Source organism: Coffea arabica, chromosome 5c (assembly GCF_036785885.1).
Source record: "Coffea arabica cultivar ET-39 chromosome 5c, Coffea Arabica ET-39 HiFi, whole genome shotgun sequence".
NCBI classification, from domain to species: Eukaryota; Viridiplantae; Streptophyta; class Magnoliopsida; order Gentianales; family Rubiaceae; genus Coffea; species Coffea arabica.
In genome coordinates, this window is record NC_092319.1 from 43,960,957 (window position 1) to 43,984,157 (window position 23,201).

Below are 23,201 nucleotides of genomic sequence, written 5' to 3' on the forward strand. Positions count from 1 at the left end.
CTTCGCATTTCACAAATGCGAGGTCAGTGTTTTATCAAAAAAGAGAGAAGTTTTGAAAAAAAGTAAAAAAAAGCAACGAAGCTCGTATTTGGCAAATGCGAACTTACCAAGCTCGCATTGGCCAGATGGTACCTCGCATTTCTCGAATGCGAGGTACTGAATCTGAAATGTCCCCAAAAGCGGTGATTCAATTTAACCTCGGCTTGAACCACTTGCTCTGTCAGAACCTCCACTGATGAATCCTTCTCTTCTCAACGTTTCTTCTTTGGCCTTTCTACAAAAATGACCCAAGAATTCACTTCCAACGCTATACAAACACCAATCAACGTAGAGACCTAAACAATAGGCATTCAAATCTGTTTCCTAACCGACAGAAATTGGAGCTCACTCTCTCCATTCAGCTCACTCTCTATTCTCTTTTGCTGAGCTAGACAATAGAATTGCAGCTTCTTGGATCGGCAGATGGAATCCCTCACATCTTTCTCGTCGGAAGCTCTCCACCATTGTAGAGCTTCAACCCCTGTTTGGAACCAGTTTCTGCCAGCTGCGCCTCTCTCCCCCCCTCCCAATTTGCCACTTTTACTACCTCAACAGGACTCCTCAACCAGTTTTGTGTCCCATTTGCACTGCACATTTTCTTTTCACTTGGCAAATGGCTTTCAAATTCGTGGCTATGCTCTATTGCTCAGAAACAGCATAAAAGATATGGCTATGCTCTGTTTCTTTTCACTGACCTCGCATCTCAGTGACCTCGCATTTAAGAGATGCGAGGTAACTGACCTCGCATTTCATAAATGCGAGGTCTGGTTTTCTTTTTGTTTTTTTTTTTTGGATTTCGTTGGTCGAAAATTTAAGGAGACTTCGCATTCAGCAAATGCGAGCTCAGGGAGCTCGCATTTACTGAATGCGAAGACCCTTTGGACAGAATCTCATACTCAAAATGCCCCCTTTGTAGAATTTTTTTAAAATTCATCATAATTTTAGAAATTTCTCGGGGTTCATTAAGGTACTGAAAATAAGTTACGTGAAAAAGAAGCTTTACCAAGTTCCATGTATTAAATGGTTTACATGGAAAAAATCTGAGCAAAATTGTGAATGATTTCCTCAAATTTCTAATTCAATGAGGAGGAATAATCACAATTAGTAACACAGAACAACACGCTACATCTTGTGCAAAATTAAGTGAGCTCCAAACTGGGGTTGGAGTGTTACGGCTGAATAAGGAGCATGGGAATAAGATGGTGAGAGTTCAAGGGAGAAGCGTTGCAAAGCCATGGCAAGAACCAATTTTGCTTCCAACATGGCAAAGTTTTGGCCAATGCAGATACGAGGTCCCCAGCCAAATGGGAAGAATACAACTTGGCCCTTGGTTGCATGTGAGACTCCATCTGCAAACCTCTCTGGCTTAAATTCCTTGACATCCTCGCCCCATATTTCAGGGTCATGATGCAATAATATTGTTGGTACGGTCAGTAGCTGTCCAGACGGGAAAGTTAGATTTCCTAGTTTAGTTTCTTCAGCGACTGTTCGACCAAGAATAGGAAATGGTGGGTATAGCCTTAAAACCTCATGTAAGATCATTGTAACCTGTGATAAATCAAAGAGACTGATTAGATTTAGAGCTACATGAGAAGCCTCGGTTTATCAGTAATTCAAGAACATTTTGGATTAAGAGTTCTTTTTTAGCTAGGTACAGTTTGTCATGGCATTGGGTACATAATTGACTTACAATCCTCAGGCGATTTAGTCCATCAAAATCTGGTATGTTTGTCCCAAAATGTTGCAAAACCTCTTCTCTAGCATGTTCTTGCCAGTCCGGATACATGCTCAATAAGATCATTGTCCAAACGAGCAGCACAGCAGTCGTCTCCTGCCCAGCAAAATAGAACAGCTTGCACTCTTCAACGATTTCTTTTGTAGTCATGCCAAATTCTTTGTCAGTTTCTTGAGAACTGGATTCAAGTAATAAACTCAACATGTCATCATCACTGGCTTCCCCTGTTCGCAGTGCATTTAGTCTAGTCCTGATAATTTCCCCAATTGAATCATTAACTTCTTTCGCGATTTGTTTCATTCTTCTGTTCCTTTTAGTTGGCAGGAACCTGTGAAACATAATCACGTTAGCAAAGTGCCACAAAGGAAAAAAAAAATCTTTGTTTAAAATGCTTTTTTGCATTTCATTTTCTCGAAATATTATTATAACACGTTTTTCACTCGCTTTTTCACACATAAACTATTTGGAACATTTATAGGATAAATTTCGTATGCACTATCAGTGTATACACAAGTAGAGCTTAATGCATAACATATATACAAAACATAACATTCAAATGTAAATTGTGATTAGTTATAATAGACTGGTAGATTGTAGTTAAACAAGTTTATCATATTGGGCAGTGAGCATGTGATACGTGTATAAATAACTAAATTTACCAAGTATTCAGAATTTGTTTACCAAACCCAAAAAAAAAAAAATATTCTTACATTGACGATGTATGCACGAACTGATTTAGATGTATAATAAATATGTAAAACTTAGAAATGAGATTTATATTTTGCACATATGTCATGTACTTAAACTCGCTAATATATACTCAGTAAATGTAAAAAAGATTAATCCAACACAATACTTCTAAACTACTTTACCTCAACCCGGGAATATACATGGACTGTACAGCCTTGACCAAATGTTGGGCTTGTTCTGTCTGCAATTCAAAGATCCTTCTTCCCTTTTCATATTTGCTGCCAAATGCTGTCCTTGAAATTGCATCACCTGTCATAGTCTGAAGATGGGGCCAAACATCCAACTCAATTGACCCTTTTGCGGAAATACCCTCCTCCCATTTGCTCAACATCTCACTTGCACTTGTGTAAAATGCTGGTACCATAAGCTATATCCCAAAAAAGGAAAAAAGAAAGACAGAAGAGTGAATAAAAAAGAAAAAACTCCATCAGTATATATACTTCCTAATTTTAGGAATCGTTAGTTTTTTATTTTCTCAATAATTATTTTTTCCAGTAAACAAATACGTAGGAGAAAATAAGAAGAAACCTTCAACTTCTCCATGTGGAAAGCTTGGTTGAGGAGCTTTCTGTGTTTGGCCCATTTGTCCCCTTCATAGACCAGTGTCCCTTGGGCGAGCAATTTGGAAAGTGGGTGGAATTGAGGCTTTTGAAAAATTTCCATCTTTTGTGTAACTTTCCTTGTGAGTTCTGGATCCATGATTACCATCGTTGGTTTTGGCCCAAACCATAAATAGGCATTCTTTCCTACAAATCCAAATATATATCACACAAATCAACTGAAATTCAAAGTAACAATCCGTACTAATTATGTTAAGAGTAATTGACTAATGGGGTAAATATAGTTTAGGCATATGGGGTGCATATGGGTGGTCCAAAACTTGACCCTGAGGTCCCTAATCTGACTCAAGATTGTAGAATCGTACGATAATTTAAAATTAATTTTCGATCCTACTAACAATCTGGATCGTTAGCTTTGATCCGAATTATAGGATCGTACCAATCATACGATATCCACATCGTGATCCTAACAACTATGATCCGACTCTCAAACATTCACCTTTCCCATTAATAAGTAATGAAGTCTGTCATGAACCAAAAGACAACAAAAAAAAAAAGGGGAACTCTAGGGTGCAACTCAAGCGACATTTTTATGTGGGGTGCAGTCTAAAATTTCTATTTAAAGGAAATGTGAATTCTCCATTAGCAGAGGAGTACACCAACTTACCATACTTATTAACAGTTCCTAGAAAATGAGGTATAACTCTTGGTACGATGTCGTCTGAGAGACTGATAGGCTTGGAGTAGGCTTCTTGGAACAGGGTTCCTATCTCTTTGAAGTCTCCATAGAACAGCTTGTAAGGGTTCCCTTTAAAACCCTGTTGTTTGAGATGCTTCTCAAGCTTTCTGGGTTTAAACCATACCCAGCTCAACACTTTCCATGCCAATACTGAGAGAACAAGACAAGAAGAAACAAGTACAATCATGAAGCTGTGGGTTGTTTTCATTTTGAATTTTTTGGTAATGTGTTTTGTGTTAATTGTCAACCTTCTTATCTCCATACACACACACACACACACACACATTTATACAGGGTGCTTGGGGTGATCAGGATTATTTTAGTCATTGTACAATTAAATATAGCAGCTGATACGTTTACTTGGAGAGGAAGATGTCTTAAGAAAATGGAACAAAAGTTGAAAAAATTGGCTGTTTCTGCATAACAAGGCAGACCGGCCAATCGAGTTCTAGTATTCCTAATATCATATGAATAAGTGGATGAGGTCAGTGAAGGTGACAAGTCAAGCAAATATGACCCTTAATTGGTATTTAGCAGTATGTAACTTAACATGAGAGACGAAGGAACGTCCATATAGTACTACTACTATAAGATCTCAAGGCTGAAAAATTGCTTAACTCAGAAGGATGGAAAACTGGAAAGAGTCAATTCCTATCTCTTGTCATCATGATACGAATAAGGATTAAAAATTTGGGAAAGGATTAAAGGAGCCAGCACTAACCAAAGCCTCTGAGATGGTAGCAATTGACCTGGAGTTCATTTAATCATCAACGGGCATAGACCTCCTTTTTTAGTTTTGGTAGTGTAAGTGTTTTATTTACCGACCTCCTTTTTCTCCATGCGTATTTGTAATGGCTGTGGCCGTCCGGAGATCATCAAGTTATTATAATTGTTTACTGCAATCACAAGCTGGTCCATTTTTTTCGGGACAAGAGATAAAGAGGAAAAAAAAAAACAAGAACCAAGAAGAGTTCATTTATCACGTTAAAGAACGAAGAAAACTCGGAAAGTATTTGTTTAGCATGGCAAGGGTGACCAAAAAATTTTTTTGATAAAGGATCTTCTATAACACAAGTCTCTATTACATCCGTGTTATAGTCTTTGGTTCGTATAAATTTTGCAATATTTGGTGTATCTCTTTATTGGGTTAGTATACGCCGAGACTTGCACCAAAAATGTGCAAGACTTGGCACGTACACTAACAAAACACAATTTAATGTAAATTTTGATGTCATCAAGCTATGTAACAAGTAATTGAGATCCTCGATATCACTTTTTTCAATGATAATTCTTAAAATTATGTCAAATATTTAGTTAATTTAATTTATTATGAAATCTGATTTTAATTTAAATTAACTAAACACTTAGGATTGGTTGAAGGAGTGATACCAAATTGCCACCGATTAATTGGCATCGAATTTTTTTTTTTTAAATCTGGAACATATACTAAATCGAATCATTTCTTAATTTCTTAATTTCTTATACTAAATTAATTTCTTAATTCGAATCATTTTGAACTCGAGCGGATACACCAAATCAAAGAAATACATCGGGGCTCCACATAACGCACCCTAAATGAGTTACGGGAGTTCAAGTCCAGGATAAGAGTTACGGGAGTTCAATTCCAGACTCGAACCAAATAAGTCATTAAGAGTTCAGTTATCACTGGAGTATTCCGTGGGGACCCAAATTGCTTATTTGGAGTAACAAGAACTTGAAAGACCAACTGCATACGTTGGGTTGCGCCTAACGTGTGTGGTACTAATTCTTCGGGAGTTCCCATGCCATGTGTCATGCCACGTTGGATGCCTTGTTAGTGAGTGGGTCCCATTTCATTGATGTTAGAGTGGCGTGTGGCACCCACACTAATAGATCCACACACACGTCGGCCATGATTTGACAAGAAAATGTAAAATTCATATAATAATTTATATATCGATTTCAACACCACATACGAGATTCATAAAATTTTATTTTATAATTAAAAATTTAAAAGTGAATAACATTCCAGACAATGAAATTACATTCTATTAAATTGGACAAAAATTATCCGGAACAGTTTTTTTTATGACTATCCGGGCTCTTGGTCCGATCGATATTGTGTGACTGGGACAATGGATAATTAAGATGTTTTACAAAATATCAAATGTTTTTAAATTGGTAGTATGAACCATTCTGAATTCCCTATTCATGAACTAGTTCAACTTACGTTCGAGTTTTGAATTACCAAACTTCCCTAAATCTTGAGTTATTAAAAAGAAAAAGAAGAGAAGAGAAAAAAATGAAAGAAATTTTAATGTTGTTTGGAAGCCAAAAGATCTTAGTCTAATGATTAAAATTTTTAAATTTCAAGATTTAGAGATCTTGAGTTCCAAAACCTTTCCCGCTTCTCAAATCTGGTCCCTTCCCTACTAAAAATTTTTTTTTTAAAAAATGTTGTTTAGGAGTTTAGGAAAAAGTAAGATAATTTTAGATATCAATGTCAATAAAATTTTTTCTAGCGGACATTTAAAGATAAAATTAATATGTTAAAAAGCTTTTTTAAGTTTCGTCAAGCTTTCCTTATCTTTCGACCGAATTTTTTTTTTTTTTTTTGAAGTGAGTATTTCTTCTTCTTTAAAAAAAAAAAAAAAAAAAAAAAAACTTTAGCACCAACGCTATCCGTCAAATCAACCGCTTCAATTTCCTTTCTGTCCTATATATCTCTCCCTATTCTTTCTTTTTTGGCCAAATTTCCAACTCCCAAACTAAGCCTGAATTCATTCTAAAGTGGTTTATATATTGTGGTGCATAAAAAAAAACGATAAAGAAATACCAAGGCTATGATTTCTTGAAGCATAGAAAATTAGGATATTATTGTCATACATACAACCTCCACCGAGTTTCTAAGTTCCACACATAAAATGGTCTGATTCCAAACCTGAATGAAATTGTGAATCATGTCCTCCAAGTTCTAATTAATCAGGAGGAACCATCACAAGTAAAAATAGACTACAGCTTGTGCAACATCAAGTGAGCCCCGAACTGGGGTTGAATTGCTATGGTTAGGTGAGGGGCATGAGAATAAGATGGCGAAAGTTCAAACGAGAAGCGCTGCAGAATCATAGCTAGTGCCAATTTTGCTTCCAACATAGCAAAGTTTTGGCCAATGCAGATACGAGGTCCCCAGCCAAATGGGAAGTATACAATTTGGCCCTTTGTTGCACTTGAGACTCCATCAGCGAACCTCTCTGGCTTAAATTCCTTGACATCCTCGCCCCATATTTCAGGGTCGTGATGCAATAATATCATTGGTAGTGTCAGTAGCTGTCCAGCAGGGATAGTTAGATTTCCTATTTTAGTTTCTTCTGCAACTGATCGACCTATATTAGGAAATGGTGGGTATAGCCTTAAAACCTCATGTAAGATCATTGTAACCTGTGACAGATCAAAGAGACTAATTAGACAATTTATAGGCAAATTAGAACTAAGCATCAGTGAATTGGAACGTTTTTTTTCATTGTATGATTTGTCATGAAATTCCGCACATAATTGACTTACAATCTTGAGCTGATTTAGTCCATCAAAGTTTGGCATGTCAGTCCCGAAATGTTGCAAAACCTCTTCTCTTGCACGTTCTTGCCAGTCAGGATGCATGCTCAGTAAGATCATTGTCCAAACAAGCAGCACAGCAGTGGTCTCCTGCCCAGCAAAATAGAACAGCTTGCACTCTTGAATGATTTCTCCTGTAGTCATGCCAGATTCCCCGTCAGTTTCTTGAGAAGTGGATTCAAGTAATATACCTAACATGTCAGCATCAATGGCTTCTCCTGCTCTCAGTGCCTTTAGTCTTGCATTGATAATTTCCCTGATTGAACCTTCAACTTCTTTTGCAATTTGTTTCATTCTTCTGTTCCTTTTAGTTGGCAAGAACCTGTGAAAATATAATTACGTTAGCAAAGTGCCAAAAAGAAAAGAAGGAAAAAAAAAAAAAAAAAAAAACTCTCTTCTCACCTGTGATTTAATGTTTTTCTACATAACCCCCTATGATTTTAAAAACTATACATAATTCCCTTATAATTTGGATTAAAGTGTCAAAGTGACAAAATAGTCATTTGCAACGGAACTTTTAAAAATATCGAAATTACCCTTATAAATATATGACACACTAACCCGGTATGATTATTATATTTTACCATATAATCCCCTTATGATTTAATACTTTATCATATAACCCCCTTATAGTTTTCAAAATATACACATAACCCCCCTTAGTTAATAAATAATTTTCAACTTTACATAAAAGTATTTTTGACATTTTAGGTGACTCTATTAAGAATGATTATTTCCGTCACTTTGACACTTTAATTCAAACCATAAGAGGGTTATGTATAACTTTTGAAACTATACGGGGGTTATGTAAAAAATCACTAAATCACAGGAGGGTAAAGTGTAAGTTGCCCCCCAAAAAAACTGTCTTTGCTTGATTTGCTCTTTTGGAAAAGTTTCTTTCTCCCAACATATTATTCTAACACGGTTTCCAACCATTTTTTTAAATCACTCATACACTACAAAATCCATGCATAGAAAAATGGTAGATTTTAGTTATAGCAGTTTTATCATATTGGGCAACCGAACTTGATTTGTACCCATAAATGACTAATTTTACTTTTTATTCGTTTTTGTTTGTAAAATGACTTTACCTCGACCCAGGAATATATATGGACCTTGTCGCCTCGACCAGATGTCTAGCTTGTTCTCTCTGTAACTCGAATATCTTTCTTCCTTCCTCATATCTGCTGCCAAATGCTGTTCGTGAAATTGCATCGCTAGTCATAGTCTGAATATTAGGCCAAACATCCACCACCTCAAATGACCCTTTCACCGAAATCATCTCCTCCCATTTGCTCAACATCTCACTTGCACTTTTGTAGAATGCTGGTACCATAAGCTGCATCCAATAATAGCCCATTTGGATTCCTATTTTCTAGAGTTTTTGTTAAAAAATATAGGGTTAAATACCAAAAACCCCCCTGTGATTTGCCTAATGTTCACTTTACCTCCCTATACTTTGGAAACCTACAATTTGACTCCCTGTCGTTTCAACTAAAGTGTATTTAACGAAATTTCTGTTAGATTTTCACTTTAGGTGAAACGACAGGGAGTTAAATTATATATTTTCAAACCATAGGGAGGTAAAGTGTACATTTGACAAGCCACAAGGGGGGTTTTGGTACCTAACGCAAAACCCTTATAGAGGGGCAATTTTGACATTTTCCTTTCAGACGTTAGTTTAGATGTTTTCCGTTAGACTTTTACTTTAATTGAAACGACAGGGAGTCAAATTGTAAGTTTCCAAACCATAGGGAGGTAAAGTGAACATTAGGCAAACTACAGGGGGATTTTTGGTATTTAACCCAAAAATATATTGTAACGATTTGATGCAAATGAGATAAAAGATTATTAGGTAATGCATTTACGAAAAACGTAAAAAATTTTTGGAGAAAAATCGCATTCCAAACAAGACTACGTAGGCATAGGTTTTTTTTTTCTTTCCAATTATTTTGTATTTTCAGTAAACAAATGTGAGAAAATTATAAGAGAAACCTTCAACTTCTCCGTGTGGAAAGCTTGATTGAGGAGTTTTCTTTGCTTTGCCCATTTCTCCCCCTCGTAGACCAGTATCCCTCCGATCAGCAATCTGGCTTGTGGACGGAATCTAACCTTTTGAAAAATATCCATCTTATGGGTAACTTTCCTTATGAGTTCAGGATCCATGATCAGCATCATTGGTCTTGGCCCAAACCATAAGTAGGTATTCTTACCTACAAATCAATAATACACTGACTTTTTTATTAAAAAAAAAACCCTAAAAGTCAAATTAGCAATCAGTAATAATTGTATTGCAACAACTACGCACCTCTGATGTGAAATCCAAGCTAGCTAAAGTGTCAATCTTTAGAAATAAACTTAGCTATGTTAAGCAACTGAGCCCAGAAATTTATACTTTTCACTCACTTAAAATCACTTATGGGAAATCAACGAAATGAATTAGTAGTAGATGGATAACAACTTACCATATTTATTAACAGCTTCTAGGAAATGAGGTACGATTCTTGGTACGATGTCGTCAGAGAGACTGATAGGCTTTGAGTTGGCTTCTTGGAACAAGGATGATATCTGTTTGAAGTCTCCATAGATCAGTTTGTAAGGGTTCCCCTTAAAACCTTGTTGTTTGAGATGCTTCTGGAGCTTTTTGGGCTGAAACCATGCCCAGTTCAACGCTCTCCATGCCAATACTGAGAGAACAACACAACAAGAAGAAACAAGTGCAATCATGAAGCTGTGAGCTGCTTCCATTTTGAGTTTTTGGTTTTCTTTCTTTTCTGGGTTTATTTGTCAACCTCCTTATCTCCATATTTATAAAGGGTGATTGGGAGAAAGATTATTTTAGTCACTGTTGGTTGAATTCAATTGCCAGCTGTTGCATTCAGTCGTGGTTGTGCCTTGTGGACAAAGTATATGTCCTAGAAAAGGAGGAAGAAAATTAAGTCGAAAAATCAGTAGTTGCTTCGGCACGACAAGGCTGACTGACCCAATAGTGATAACGTGACCAGTCCAGCAAATCTAGCCCTTCATTGGTAAAATAGAAGTAACGTAACATGAAACACAAGGATTGCAATTTTTCAGAGTTTTTTTTAAGAAAAATATACTGTAACAATTTGATATATGTAAGGTAAAAAAGTGAATAAAAAATATGTTCAAAGAAAACGCGTTCACAAAAAACATAGTCATTTTTTGTTGAAAAATTACTTTCTAAACAAGATCTTATTTATATTGTAGTTTTGTAAGGAAAAATTCTTACGTTTTTTATAAGTATATTTTTCAATATTTTTAGTTTATGTATATCAAATCGTTACCATACATTATTTTATAAAAATTGCAAAAAAAATAGCAATCTAAACGGGACAATAATTCCTCCAAAGACTGGAAAAATAGCATGCGTGTGTGTGTGGATGTGTGTGTCTATCAAGGTCACCTATAGAATCCCAAATCCGGAGATTCCCCTCGCAACTCAAGTCCTACATGTGAGAGTCAGCCAAGCCAACAATGCAACTGTTGGGCTACTAAAATCATTTAATGGCTTCAAATAAGCCTTAATAATATCCGATAATCTACACTCCAATTCAGATAGAGGAAGCCGATTATTCAAAATGGCTAGTAATTAGCTTGTGAAGATATTAAGTGTGTTCAACTAAACTTTTCAGAATTAAGAGATAAGGACACCATCTTTATCATAAAAGGATGGATTGACCTTCAGCCTGAAAGCTGAAAAGGAGTCATCGGAAAGATCAGTATAAAAGGAAGAGACGGATCAACAAAAAAAACAATCACGACAAAAGCTTCGCCCATCCCATATCGGTTGATCGTGGGGTCTTTACTCTGAGTTTAAATTCCATGGAAGCACCTTCCTGTCACCAATTGGTTGGATGGGTGTTACTTGTGGGTCCCGCTTAGATTGTCTACTGGGCCGATTTAACTGCTAACTCTGCGTGTCTCTCATTATTGTGTGTGTGTGTTGTATTTTGAAAGAAAGAAAAATTCACCGGACGGTGGTGGGGTTGGATCACCATCCCACATCGGTTGATCGTGGGATCTTTACTCTGAGTTTAAATTCATGCTAACTCTGCGTGTCTCTCATTATTGTGTGTGTGTAAAGTCCAGCTCTATGGTTAGATCCCAGTTCGGCTTGGTTCACCAACTTGGTAAATCAAGCCAACTAGTTAAACGTAACTTGAATAGCGTTTTATGTTAGATAACATTCAAATTCAATAAAGAAAAACCTCGCTCAAATTCGATTCGATAAATAAACAAACCAAGTTTGAATAAAATTTAAAACTTGTTAAAATAATCAAATAAAATTGAACATCAGAGTATTTGTTTTGATTAGGATCATTTAGTGTAATTTTACAAATCTCAAGGGAGATTAGTGTAATTTTACAAACCTCAAGCGCGATCAGTGTGGTGAAATTGTCAGAAACCTCAAGGGGGGCTTCTAAAATTATCCCAAAGTATAATTGCACAACAATAATATTAACTGCAGTAGTAGTTCATAATGACTCTACTGATTTTCTTGATCACCTAAGCAAATGAAAGGTCTCTATAAACAGTATGTGATTAGATGTAATATCACTCTTCTATACGCGAGAAATATAATGTTATACCAAGCTAACGTTAATTTCCAAGCAGAATTAAGCATACAAGGTGCTTTATGTCGGTGATACATCAAATGTTGCCCCAAGGACTAACAAGTCGCATATCGGCCTGAACACTATACTTTCCGCAGAATCAAGTGAGCTCCATACTGGGGTCGAAGTGTTACTGCTACTCGGGGAGAATGAGCATAAGATGGTGAAAGTTCAAAGGAGAAGCGTTGCAGAATCATAGACATCGCCAGTTTTGCTTCCAACATGGCAAAATTTTGTCCAATGCAAATGCGAGGTCCCCAGCCAAATGGCCAGAACGCAAGTCGGCCCTTGGTTGCATGTGATACCCCTTCAGCAAACCTCTCCGGCTTAAATTCCTTCACATCCTCGCCCCATATATCAGGGTCATGATGCATTAACATTATTGGCAGCACGAGTAGTACCCCAACCGGGATAGTTAAATTTCCTAATTTAGTTTCTTCGGCAATTCTTCGAGCTGTTGCAGTAATTGGAGGACATAACCTTAAAACCTCATGCAAGATCATGTTGACCTATGACAAGAGAACAAAAATTGTGAGAGTAATAAGATCTCCAAGTAGATGAAAATTTTGGACGAATTTCTTTAGTTCGCATCTGCTGTTATTAGTGCAAATTTTTTAAATCAATGAAACGGCCATTGTTATTTATTAAAAAAGAATTGACTCACAATTTTGAGCTGATTTAGCCCATCAAATTCTGGATCGTTTGCTCCAAAATGTTGCAAAACCTCTTCTCTAGCACGTGCCTGCCAATCGGGGTACCTAGAGAGGTAGATCATTGTCCAGACAAGTAGTGCAGAAGTAGTCTCCTGGCCAGCCAAGTAGAACAGCTTGCACTCGTCAATGATTTCTTCCGTAGTCATACCATAGTCCTTGTTTCCATGCTTCTCAATTTCTTGAGAATTGGATTGAAGCATTAATCCTAACAAGTTGTCCGTACGGGCTTCTCCTGCTCTCATTGCTTTTTTTCTTGTGTCGATCATTTCCCGAATTGAATCATTAACTTCTTTGGTAATTTGTTTCATTCTTCTGTGCCTCTTGGTTGGCAAGAACCTAAGTAAATACACGTAATTTAGCAATGGGGAAAAAGAAGAACTAGGTTTGCCACTATTCTTGTGGCCCCATTTTTAGAAGCATTTGGGCACATCTCCAACATTAAAACTGCCACTTAAAGGTAATCTTTAATATGTCAATCTGGATCCTGGATGATGACAAATTGTACAAATAGTGTGATAAGTGCTTCCAAAGAATAAAAAAAATGCATGATCAATGTTAATTATCACAATTTCATTGAGCTAGCACTCAAGAATTCATGATCAGTTTACCTGAATCCTGGGATGTAGATGTACACCGAGCCTCCAGCCTCGACGATATGCTCAGCTTGCTCTCTTTGGAGTTCAAAGATCCTTCTTCCTTCTTCATAGTTGCTGCCAAATGCTGTTCGAGAAATTGCATCGCTGGTTAGAGCTTGAAGATTTGGCCAAACATCCACTTCAGCCGACCCCTTTGGTGAAACAACTTTCTCCCATTTGTTCACCACCTCACTTGCACGTTTATGAAAGGCTGGGAGCATAAGCTATTTATCCATAACAGATAAACGTAATCAATGAAAGAAAACACTCCATTGAAGGACAAATGGATGGATTTGTCTAACAGGTGTCGAATTGATACTTATCAAAAAAGAGATTTCAGTTTTTTTTTTTTTTTTTGAAAATTAGAATTAGATATGCATAAAGGGAAAAACGTACATGAGACCATGCATTTACATAGTATTTTGCAGTAAATTAGGGACACTAATGACCCATTAGATAAATCCATAAATGATTAAATTAGAGAGAACCTTCAATTTCTCAATATGGAAAGCTGGGTTGAGGAGTTTCCTGTGTTGGGTCCATTTATCCCCTTCATACATCACTATTCCTGGAGTCAGCATTCTTCTAAGTGGATTTCCATGTGGCTTCTGGAAAACATATACCTTTTGTGTAATTTCCTTCACTTGCTCAGGGTCCATGATCACCATGGCAGGCTTCGGCCCAAGCCATAAATATGTTTTCTTTCCTGGAAACCACAATATCATGTATTATAAAATAAAGGGTTAATTACATTTACTTCCCCTGAGGTTTGACCATATTACCAATCAATCCCTATAATTTGTCCAAATAACGGTCTCACCCTTTGAATGATCAAACATTTAACAAAAACCCTCTTAATGCCGAAAATGCCCTTATTGAGGCCATGTTCCATTAAAAAAAGAACATATTTTTATTTTATTAACCCAGAAGCAATCCAAAAAAATAGAAAAAAGTTTTTGCTTATTATTTTATAAAAACCATATCTTTGCTTCCATAAATAGTTTTGAATCAATAATTATTTTAAATCTTAAAAATGAATATTAAAAATTAGATAAATTGAAAGAAAAATAAAAAAAAAAGAAATTATTTTAATTCCTGAAGTATAGTTCAAATTGATGAAAACATGCATTGTGCTCTCCGCAACATGCCTTGAACCACAAATTCGAACCATACTTGAGGATTTAAAATAATTGCTTCTTTTTATTTTTCTTTCAATTTATCTAATTTTTAATATTCATTTTTAAGATTTAAAATAATTATTGATTCAAAATTATTTATGGAAGCAAAGATATGATTTTTATAAAATAATAAGCAAAAATTTTTTGATGATTTTTTTGGATTATTTGAAAGTTAATAAATAAAAATATGTTCTTTTTTTAATGCAATATGGCCTAAAAAAGGGCATTTTCGGCATTAAGGGAGTTTTTGTTAAATATTTCATCATTCAAAAGGTGAGACCGTTATTTGGACAAATTACATGGATTGACTGATAATATGATCAAACCTCAGGGGAGGTAAATGTAATTAACCCTAAAATAAACCACCTCTTTTGGCTCAAGACTAGAAAGTACTGATTTAAAGTAATCTAACAAAGAGTCTAACAAAGATAAAAGAAATATAAAGTGCATTGAGGATGTCCTTATCGTAGTAGCGCGTAGGACGCAATATCAAGCGTATTAATGCTAAAAAAATGAAGAAAAAGGAAAATCGTATTCCCTCCTATTAGTACTACATTATTTTATTGTAAATTATATCTCATTCAATTTTTTTATAACGTTAAAAGGAAAAAGAGAAAAGAAATGGTCACAAATATTCTTTTTTTTTCTAATCGATATTGAGTCATAAATCTCGTAAAAGGTGTGGATGAACAGAATCTGCTTTTTAGTTTTCTTTAAAAAAAAACGGAAAAAGAAATCATAGGAGGCAGAGGGGGGATGTATATTGAGGTGATGAAGCAGAGGCGAAAAGAACATACCATATTTCTTAACGGCTCCAAGATATTGAGGAATAACTCTTGGTACGATGTCGTCGGAGAGATTAAGATTCTTGGATTGGGCTTCTTTATGCAGGGTTGACATCTCTTTGATGTCTCCATGGAGCAGCTTGTAAGGGTTTCCCCTGAAACCTTGCTCTTTCAGACGTTTCTCCAGCTTCCTCGGCCTAAACCATACCCAGTTCAAAGCTTTCCATGATACTGCTACTACTACCAGAAGAAGACAAGAAGAATATACAGTATAGGCTGATAGATTGGCGGTTTCCATGTTGTGTTTTTGTTTTCTTGCTTTTTCTTTTGTTGGAAGATTTCTACCTTTGTTGTGTGTATATCTATATGTTGGAGTGGGGGCGATGATCTCATTTACTCCACTTCGAGACAAAGGAAATGATTTTTTTTTAAAAAAAAAAAAGAGAGATGATAATTGTCAAAAGAGAAGGGAGAAAAGTTGGACATCTGTGCTCAGCAAATTTGACCTAGATGATGTTCCTATATGGCTGTGGTACATCAGGTGGAGCCTATCTCAAAATTTTGGATTTTAGAGCAATTATCCGGTGCAGATAAAGCTGGCGAATTTCGTTAAAATGAGAAAATATCACAAAAGTGGTGTTAATTGAGGTTGGATTCTAGTTTAAGAAATCGCCATAAATGGTAAAATAGGATTCATTAAAAAATTATTTTTAAATTTCATTTTTTTTAGATAGAGGAAGTAAAAGGAGGGATTTTTTTTTTTTTTTTTAATGAATAGGCTTCGCCGCACCTCAAATGAGCGGCAAAGCCTCTATTGTTAGAAAAGAATTGCCGCCGATTTGAGGTGCCGCGATCCTAATTTTTTAATTTCTAAAAAGGAATCCCGCAAAGCCCAAAAGTTCTCCAAAATACATTTTTCAATGAATTCTGTCCAATCAATTCACCTTTTTATATCCTCAACTATTTTTTATCTAACATATATCATAACACAAAAATACTATAATAATTACTCCAAATAATACTCCATCCAAACCCACTCATTTTTGCTTGCAACATAGGGTCAATGGGACTGGTTCGCCACGTGTGCCGCCCAATACTTTTAGAGCTGAAACATGTTCCGAAAGGAGCAACTGATGCCACCCTAGTGACATTAGAAAGCTCTTCAGCAAAAGCCTTGGAAACTGCATAAAATATTGAAATTTCCACCATTGCCTCTCTTGTCAATGGCCAACAAGTGCAATCAAGAAGCTGTGGGTTGTTTTCATTTTGAATTTTTTGGTAATGTGTTTGAGTTTATTTTCATAATAACCTCATTCTTAAAAACTATTCCCAAACTAATGCACTTTTAAAATATATTCCCTTATTAATCTACTTGTTGTCACGTGGACTTTCCGTATGAAAAGTATTAACATTTCTATCTTATATTAAGAGGTACAATCCACATCAATAGATTTTAATTCCCTTTCAATAGTTCAAATTTTGCTACTTATGTACAATCTTAAAGATAAATAAAAATATTTCTCTATCTATTATTGAGTTAATTAGTATTTCTCACATTAGATTGGCTCATGTAGCGTGTTAATTTTGATACTAACACTGATCTAGTTATATTTTCTCTCTCCTATTTTTTTGAAATGTATTCTCTTTTGATAAGTCAAAAAATGCAAGAGAATTTTTTCAAATTTCCTTTCCCCTTATAGTGGAATTTTTATAGTTCACGTAAACTATGATTATTATGAATCTTGTTTACTCGTACTTCAAACAATTTGAGTTTTTGCAAACTTCTTAAAATTTACAAAGTTAGGAGGCTACGATATTGCAAGTAACAAGAAAAAAAGAAAGGAACTTGTGATATAATAATCAAGAATAAAGCTAGGAAGGAATAATGGCAGCAAAAAAAAAAAAAAAAAAAGAGAGGTTCTTCAGCAAAATCATTGCAATTTGAAGGGTGATCAACAATTTTAAAATACTAATTATGGATCCACTTTCCTTTTTTAATCTGTTTACAGAATGTCCTTAAAGTACTAAATAAAGAAAAACTGCATAATATATAAACAAAAGATGTACAAGTTATTTTTTTCCTTTCGTGGGGAGTCTACATGGCAATAACTAGATTAATAAGGAAATAAAAACTGAAAGAGCATTACTTTGGGATTATTTTTTGAAAACTAGATTATTTTAGCCAAAAACTCAATGTGTTTTGTGTTAATTGTCAACCTTCTTATCTCCATATATATATATATATATATATACACACACACACACACACACATTTATACAGGGTGCTTGGGGTGATCAGGATTATTTTAGTCATTGTACAATTAAATATAGCAGCTGATACGTTTACTTGGAGAGGGAAAATGGAGCAAAAGTTGAAAAAATTGGCTGTTTCTGCGTGACAAGGCAGACCAGCCAATCGAGTTCTAGCATTCCTAATATCATATGAATAAGTGGATGAGGTCCGTGAAGGTGACAAGTCAAGCAAATATGACCCTTAATTGGTATTTAGCAGTAAGCCAGTAACTTAACATGAGAGACGAAAGAACGTCCATATAGTACTACTACTATAAGATCTCAAGGCTGAAAAATTGCTTAACTCAGAAGGATGAAAAACTGGAAAGAGTCAATCCCTATCTCTTGTCATCATGGTACGAATAAGGATTAAAAATTTGGGAAAGGATTAAAGGAGCCAGCACTAACCAAAGCCTCTGAGATGGGAGCAATTTATTGACCTGGAGTTCATTTAACCATCAACGGGCATAGACCGTCATTTCTTTTCAAAGAATTTGCCTCAGGTTTCCCTATCTTTTTTAGTTTTGGGAGTGTAAGTCTATTATTTACCAACCTCATTCTTCTCCATGCGTATTTGTAATGGCTGTGGCCGTCCGGAGATCATCAAGTTATTATAATTGTTTTCTGCAATCACAAGCTGGTCCATTTTTTTTTTGGGACGAGAAATAAGAGGAAAAAAAAAAAAACAAGAACGAAGAAGAGGTCATTTATCACGTTAAAGAACGAAGAAAACTCGGAAAGTATTTGTTTAGCATGGCAAGGGTGACCAAAAACAAGTAATTGAGATCCTCGATATTACTTTTTCAGTGATAATCTAGTGTTATTTTTAAAATTATGTCAAGTGTTCAATTAATTTAATTTATTATTAAAATTTAATTTTAACTTAAATTAACTAAATACTTATTATCGGATGAAAAAGTGATACCGAATTGCTGATTTCTACCTTGTATATAAGAAGGAAATGAGGTTTAGTTCTTTGTCTCCCTTGTTGCCACTTGACTTTTCAATAATTTGACAAGTGGCAAAAGTCTAATATTTATCTTGCATATGGTTTCCTTGCCTCATGCATATCCCCCTCTTTTTTTTTCTTTTTTTTTTTTCATGCCAAACTGAGCAAGTTTGGCTCTTTTATTCTCCTTTTGAGCCTAACGAATTTTTTTAACCTTAATGATTTGACTAAGTGAGTCTATTGTTTAATTCATCACCGTTAGATTAGTTTTAATACAATAACACTACATTATAACCCTTGGATCAATTTTCATTCGTTCTAATTGTCTACCTATTATATAAGAGACATGGGAATTTAATGTAACACTCTCATTTATTGACATGTGATGTAACTCTCCTCTGAGGAATCTATGATTTTTCTTCTATTTTTTATTTCCCTACTTCTATCTTGATGGAGCAAGACAAAAGATGTACCATACAGGATAAGACAAAAGATTTCAATTGCAAGTCATGTTGCATAACTACAAGAACTTCTATTGTTTTTATATATTATCTAATTTATGACTATAAGATCAACCTTTATAGATTAATGAAAAAATTTTAATCCTTGGACATTGATTAATTATGTTTGATTAGTAGCTAGCCAACTATTACATTTAAACAACTCTTTTATGTAATCAATTTAAGTCTCTTTTTCTATTTCTTTATAAATTGTTTCTCAATGTTGCATAGAAAAAATCAGATTTCTTCCTTCCCAATTGCATTCAACTATGCACTTGTTTATTAATCTCAAGATTAGTGATGGATTTAATAGATGCTATATTTATTGTCTCCTTGATTTAGAAAAGTTAACTTCATAGATAAAATTTCTTCTGATGCTCAATTTTTCTCGTGTTTTTGTTTATTATGTGCTGAAAAATTTTGCTGTTATATGTTCAATTAAATTATTAGGGGCCTAGGCTGTGCCTTGCACAGCCGAGGTACCTCTAGTGATGTAACAAGAACATGTGTGGTACTAATTCTTCGGTGGTTCCCGTGCCATGTGCCATGCCACGTTGGATGTCTGGTTAGTGACGGGTCCCATTTCTTCGGCACCACACTAATAGATTCGCACGATTGATTTGACAAAAAATATATATATAAGGTCCATATCATAATTTATATATCGATTTCAACATCATGTATGAAACTTATAAAATTTTGTTCTATAGTTACAAGTTATTAAAAGTTAGTTAAAACTGAAAAATCGTCAAGAATAGTTTTCTTGATGACTATCTAAGCTCTTGCTCCGATCGACATTGTGTGACTAGGGCAAAGGGTAATTAAGATGTTTTACAAAATATCAAATGTTTTTAAATTGGCAGTATGAACCATTTTGAATTCCCTAGTCATGAACTAGTTCAACTTACACTCTGAGTTTTGAATTATCAAACTTCCCTAAATCTTGAGTTATTAAAAAGAAAGAAGGTCTCACTACTTCGTATAAAACTAGAGTGGGATTATGTGGATATATGTACAAAACCTTCCTATATGTACAAAACTATAGGAAGGTAAAGTGGATATTTGTGCAAAACTAAAAGGGGTTAAGCAGATATTATAAATTTACCACGTGCATTTTTGGATAACCTGTGACATTTCAGATGATCAACATTCAGCTTCCAGCCCTCCAACAAAGTATATTTAACTAGCTCTGAAAGTATCAATTCAAAAGCAATTAAATACAGTATACCAGGCTATTCAGGATTCTCTGCATGTCCTCGTTTACTATTTGGAATACTCATTTTCAGGTTTGGAGGTTGTCTGGCGGCATTTTTTTTTTATACAGCATATATGGCATAATATCGTGTCATCTATGGTAAAGTTTTCATACTTCAGGTGATGTTCAACATTAATCTATGTCCATGTTCTGGTCATCTCTTCTTGTTTGTTTTGCATTAAGGGCTAGTTTGGTAGGAAACATGCGGGTAATAAAGAACAGAAAAGAAAAGAAACCATTGTGTTTCCCCTCTTGTTAAGTGTTTTCAAAGGGTTGAAGAGAAGAGAAGCAGAGTAAAACTGAATCAAAACAAGCTCAATGGAGTCGATAAATGCTTTCACAATCAATTTAATGAGAAAGTAAAACCATGAAGTCGTTTGGCTGATAGGACCGGCTCTGGAGTCTCATATCAAGATAAGTGAAAAAGTAAGTACAGGGTCTGATGGAAAGAGATACTGGTTAAAACTAAATCATGAGAAAGTAAAACCATGAAGTCGTTTGGCTGATCAAACAAAGCAGATTATGTTTATAAGAAACCTGAAGGTTAAAGATACTAACTTACCTGCTACCATCGCCAAATTTACAGGCAATCGGCAACCAGCAATCAAAGGCAAACTGCTTAGGTTTAGCATGAACCCAACAACCAATTATGAGATCTTCTGTGAGAACATTTAGAAGTGTTTCTCGATTTGTTTTTCAGAGCCCCATTTTGAAGCAGTTATTCGTAACCCTCTCTCTTTGATATCAAAATAAAATAAAATAAAAATATTGCACTTCCAACATTGTTCCACCATTCTTCACCAATCATTCTCCCATCCATCACAGTTAGCCTCAGGAACCGATTGCTTCACCCATTCTTCAGAATTCTTTGCAGATAATTCTTGCTCGCTAAAGCCACCGCATAAATATGCTGAATAATTCTGTTCAGATATTCTAAGAGAAAGAAAACTTTCAAGTTTTTCCTGATCATCAAACTCATCATTCCTGTATCAAGAAAGGACTTGCATTAGAATGCCACATTCCAAACTGGTAGCTCTGAAGAACTAAAGAAAGCAAAGAAAAATCAGTTATGGAAGGAAATACAGACCATGGTCCATCACCATTAACTAGGTTTTTTTCTAACATAAATAGAACAATGGCCTTCTTAAGACAAAAGATACATAGCTTCCATTGAAATATTAACATTGTTCTAATGGTACTTACATAAAAGCATAAAAGGAATGCCCTATCCTGACTTAATTAAAGATAACAGATAGTAAGCCTCAACATGGAAGAGTTACAACATGAAGTTCCAATTCCTCAAGTCCCTAAAATGTACTCACAGAGAGTGATGCAGTATAGAAACTACCAATGTAAGTGAGAAGCCAATGCAGTACAGAAACTACCAATGCAAGTGAGAAAGCAAAATTTCAATCACCAATGTGTCTGAGAACCCAAATATTTTAACGATAAGCATAATCTTGCCTGTTCTTGACCGCATGCAAGTCAGCAGACTGTTCTTCTTCTTGTTCATTTCCAGAGGTAATTAATTCTCGTGCTAAAGCTGCACTTTCAGCTTCAAGCAAAACCAAACTCTCCATATAACTGCCCACATGAAACCCATCTACTGCACCGCGAAGTCTAAGGTTATTAATCCTTGAGGTAATGAGGTCATATGAAAGCAGCTTACCCCGAATGGTTACTCCAATGACTTCATCATTTCTCAGAAAACCAATCAAGTTCCGCAATCCTCCCCTTAGGTCAACGGTATACAGTTTTTTCCAAGAATTAGCCAATCCATACTCTTCCATTACCCACACAGAGTAAAAGTTCTTATGGGTACCATAGTCATAATGTAACACTGCAAGCTTACCCCAAAAAACCGTAATATACACATCCCATGCATGCTGCTCCAGACAACTAGGAAGCATAACCTCCCGAAACACCTCATCACTCAAATCAAACGCCACAATCAGCCCACAACTCTCATTCCCTTTCACCACACACGGATCATAACCAATCCAATGCACAGCTCCATTCACAAATGCCTGCAACCAAGTATACCCGAATATCCCATAAGGAGGAGCACCAGCATTAAAACTCCTCCACGACCGTGAATTCAAGCTATACAACTCAACCTCAGGAGGTATCAAATCTCGCCCACTTCGCCCCTTTTTATAAGCCACTCTAACCACCTTATAATCCGTTCTTTTCATCACATCCAAATCCAAGAACATACATATAAGAACCATAACTCCTACTAGTAACCCGGGGGTTCGGCAAATTCAGGAATCTTTTAATTGAAGGGTTCCAGAGAATAATCCCAGAAGTATCAAAATCATTGTCATCATTCAAGCATATTAGACCATTGCAAGAATCCACAATCCTAAAGTGACATTTTGATCGAGTCTTAAATGGGAAGTCTAATTTCCTGCAATTGTGCTCATCAAAGATAGAATTTTTATGATCACTACTGTCAGTAAATAGCCAGTAATGTTCTTGCTGCCTTTCTTTCTCAATCAAGTACCTCAGGAAAAGGGTGTGAGAGTGGGATTGATTGATGGTTTTCTTGATGTGAGCTGAAATGAAGGTAGGGTTGGAAATAATGGAACTGAAAAGTTTGCAAACCGACCTGATTTGGGGGAGGGTCTTGACTGGGAGTCTTGTGAAGATGCCAGCCCACACTTCCTCTGGGAGATGATTTGACATCCTTTTGCAACCTGTCGTTCAAAAAAAAGCACTAGAGGCCTAGCTTTTTGGGCATCTGGGATTGAACGAGAGGAAAAGGGGAGACCGGAGAAGCGGTGGCGGGGGAGCGAAGGGTGGTGGGAGAGGGTGGAGCTGAGAAATTTATAATAGTTCCG

The 23,201-nt window shown here is 35.6% G+C and overlaps 4 protein-coding genes across 5 annotated transcripts; all 4 read right to left on the reverse strand.

The window, feature by feature from the left end:
* Positions 1 to 1,025: 1,025 nt before the first annotated feature.
* LOC113688889 (cytochrome P450 CYP72A219-like) lies at positions 1,026 to 4,083 on the reverse strand. Its single transcript, XM_027206709.2, has 5 exons — positions 3,752 to 4,083; positions 3,053 to 3,270; positions 2,647 to 2,891; positions 1,730 to 2,102; positions 1,026 to 1,587 (listed from the first exon to the last, which is right to left on the reverse strand). The coding sequence occupies exons 1-5, from the start codon at positions 4,029 to 4,031 to the stop codon at positions 1,162 to 1,164; spliced, it is 1,542 nt and encodes a 513-aa protein (XP_027062510.1). The 5' UTR covers positions 4,032 to 4,083; the 3' UTR covers positions 1,026 to 1,161.
* A 2,566-nt stretch (positions 4,084 to 6,649) lies between these two features.
* LOC113690605 (cytochrome P450 CYP72A219-like) lies at positions 6,650 to 10,208 on the reverse strand. Of its 2 annotated transcripts, none has more exons than XM_027208598.2 (5): positions 9,880 to 10,208; positions 9,410 to 9,627; positions 8,506 to 8,753; positions 7,364 to 7,736; positions 6,650 to 7,240 (listed from the first exon to the last, which is right to left on the reverse strand). In XM_027208598.2, exons 1-5 carry the CDS (start codon positions 10,160 to 10,162, stop codon positions 6,815 to 6,817), a joined length of 1,548 nt encoding a protein of 515 aa, XP_027064399.1. In that variant the 5' UTR covers positions 10,163 to 10,208; the 3' UTR covers positions 6,650 to 6,814. The 2 variants fall into 2 exon arrangements, with proteins under 2 accessions (XP_027064399.1, XP_071907175.1); XM_072051074.1 differs by having other exon boundaries at positions 9,410 to 9,645; positions 9,880 to 10,020.
* A 1,683-nt stretch (positions 10,209 to 11,891) lies between these two features.
* Positions 11,892 to 15,753, reverse strand: LOC113690604 (cytochrome P450 CYP72A219-like). The gene is made up of 5 exons (XM_027208597.2): positions 15,375 to 15,753; positions 13,888 to 14,105; positions 13,373 to 13,623; positions 12,716 to 13,100; positions 11,892 to 12,560 (listed from the first exon to the last, which is right to left on the reverse strand). Exons 1-5 carry the CDS (start codon positions 15,658 to 15,660, stop codon positions 12,135 to 12,137), a joined length of 1,566 nt encoding a protein of 521 aa, XP_027064398.1. The 5' UTR covers positions 15,661 to 15,753; the 3' UTR covers positions 11,892 to 12,134.
* Positions 15,754 to 20,861: 5,108 nt separating this feature from the next.
* On the reverse strand, positions 20,862 to 22,589 carry LOC113690607 (F-box/kelch-repeat protein At3g06240-like). Its single transcript, XM_027208601.2, has 2 exons — positions 21,823 to 22,589; positions 20,862 to 21,342 (listed from the first exon to the last, which is right to left on the reverse strand). Exons 1-2 carry the CDS (start codon positions 22,587 to 22,589, stop codon positions 21,156 to 21,158), a joined length of 954 nt encoding a protein of 317 aa, XP_027064402.1. The 3' UTR covers positions 20,862 to 21,155.
* Positions 22,590 to 23,201: the final 612 nt, after the last annotated feature.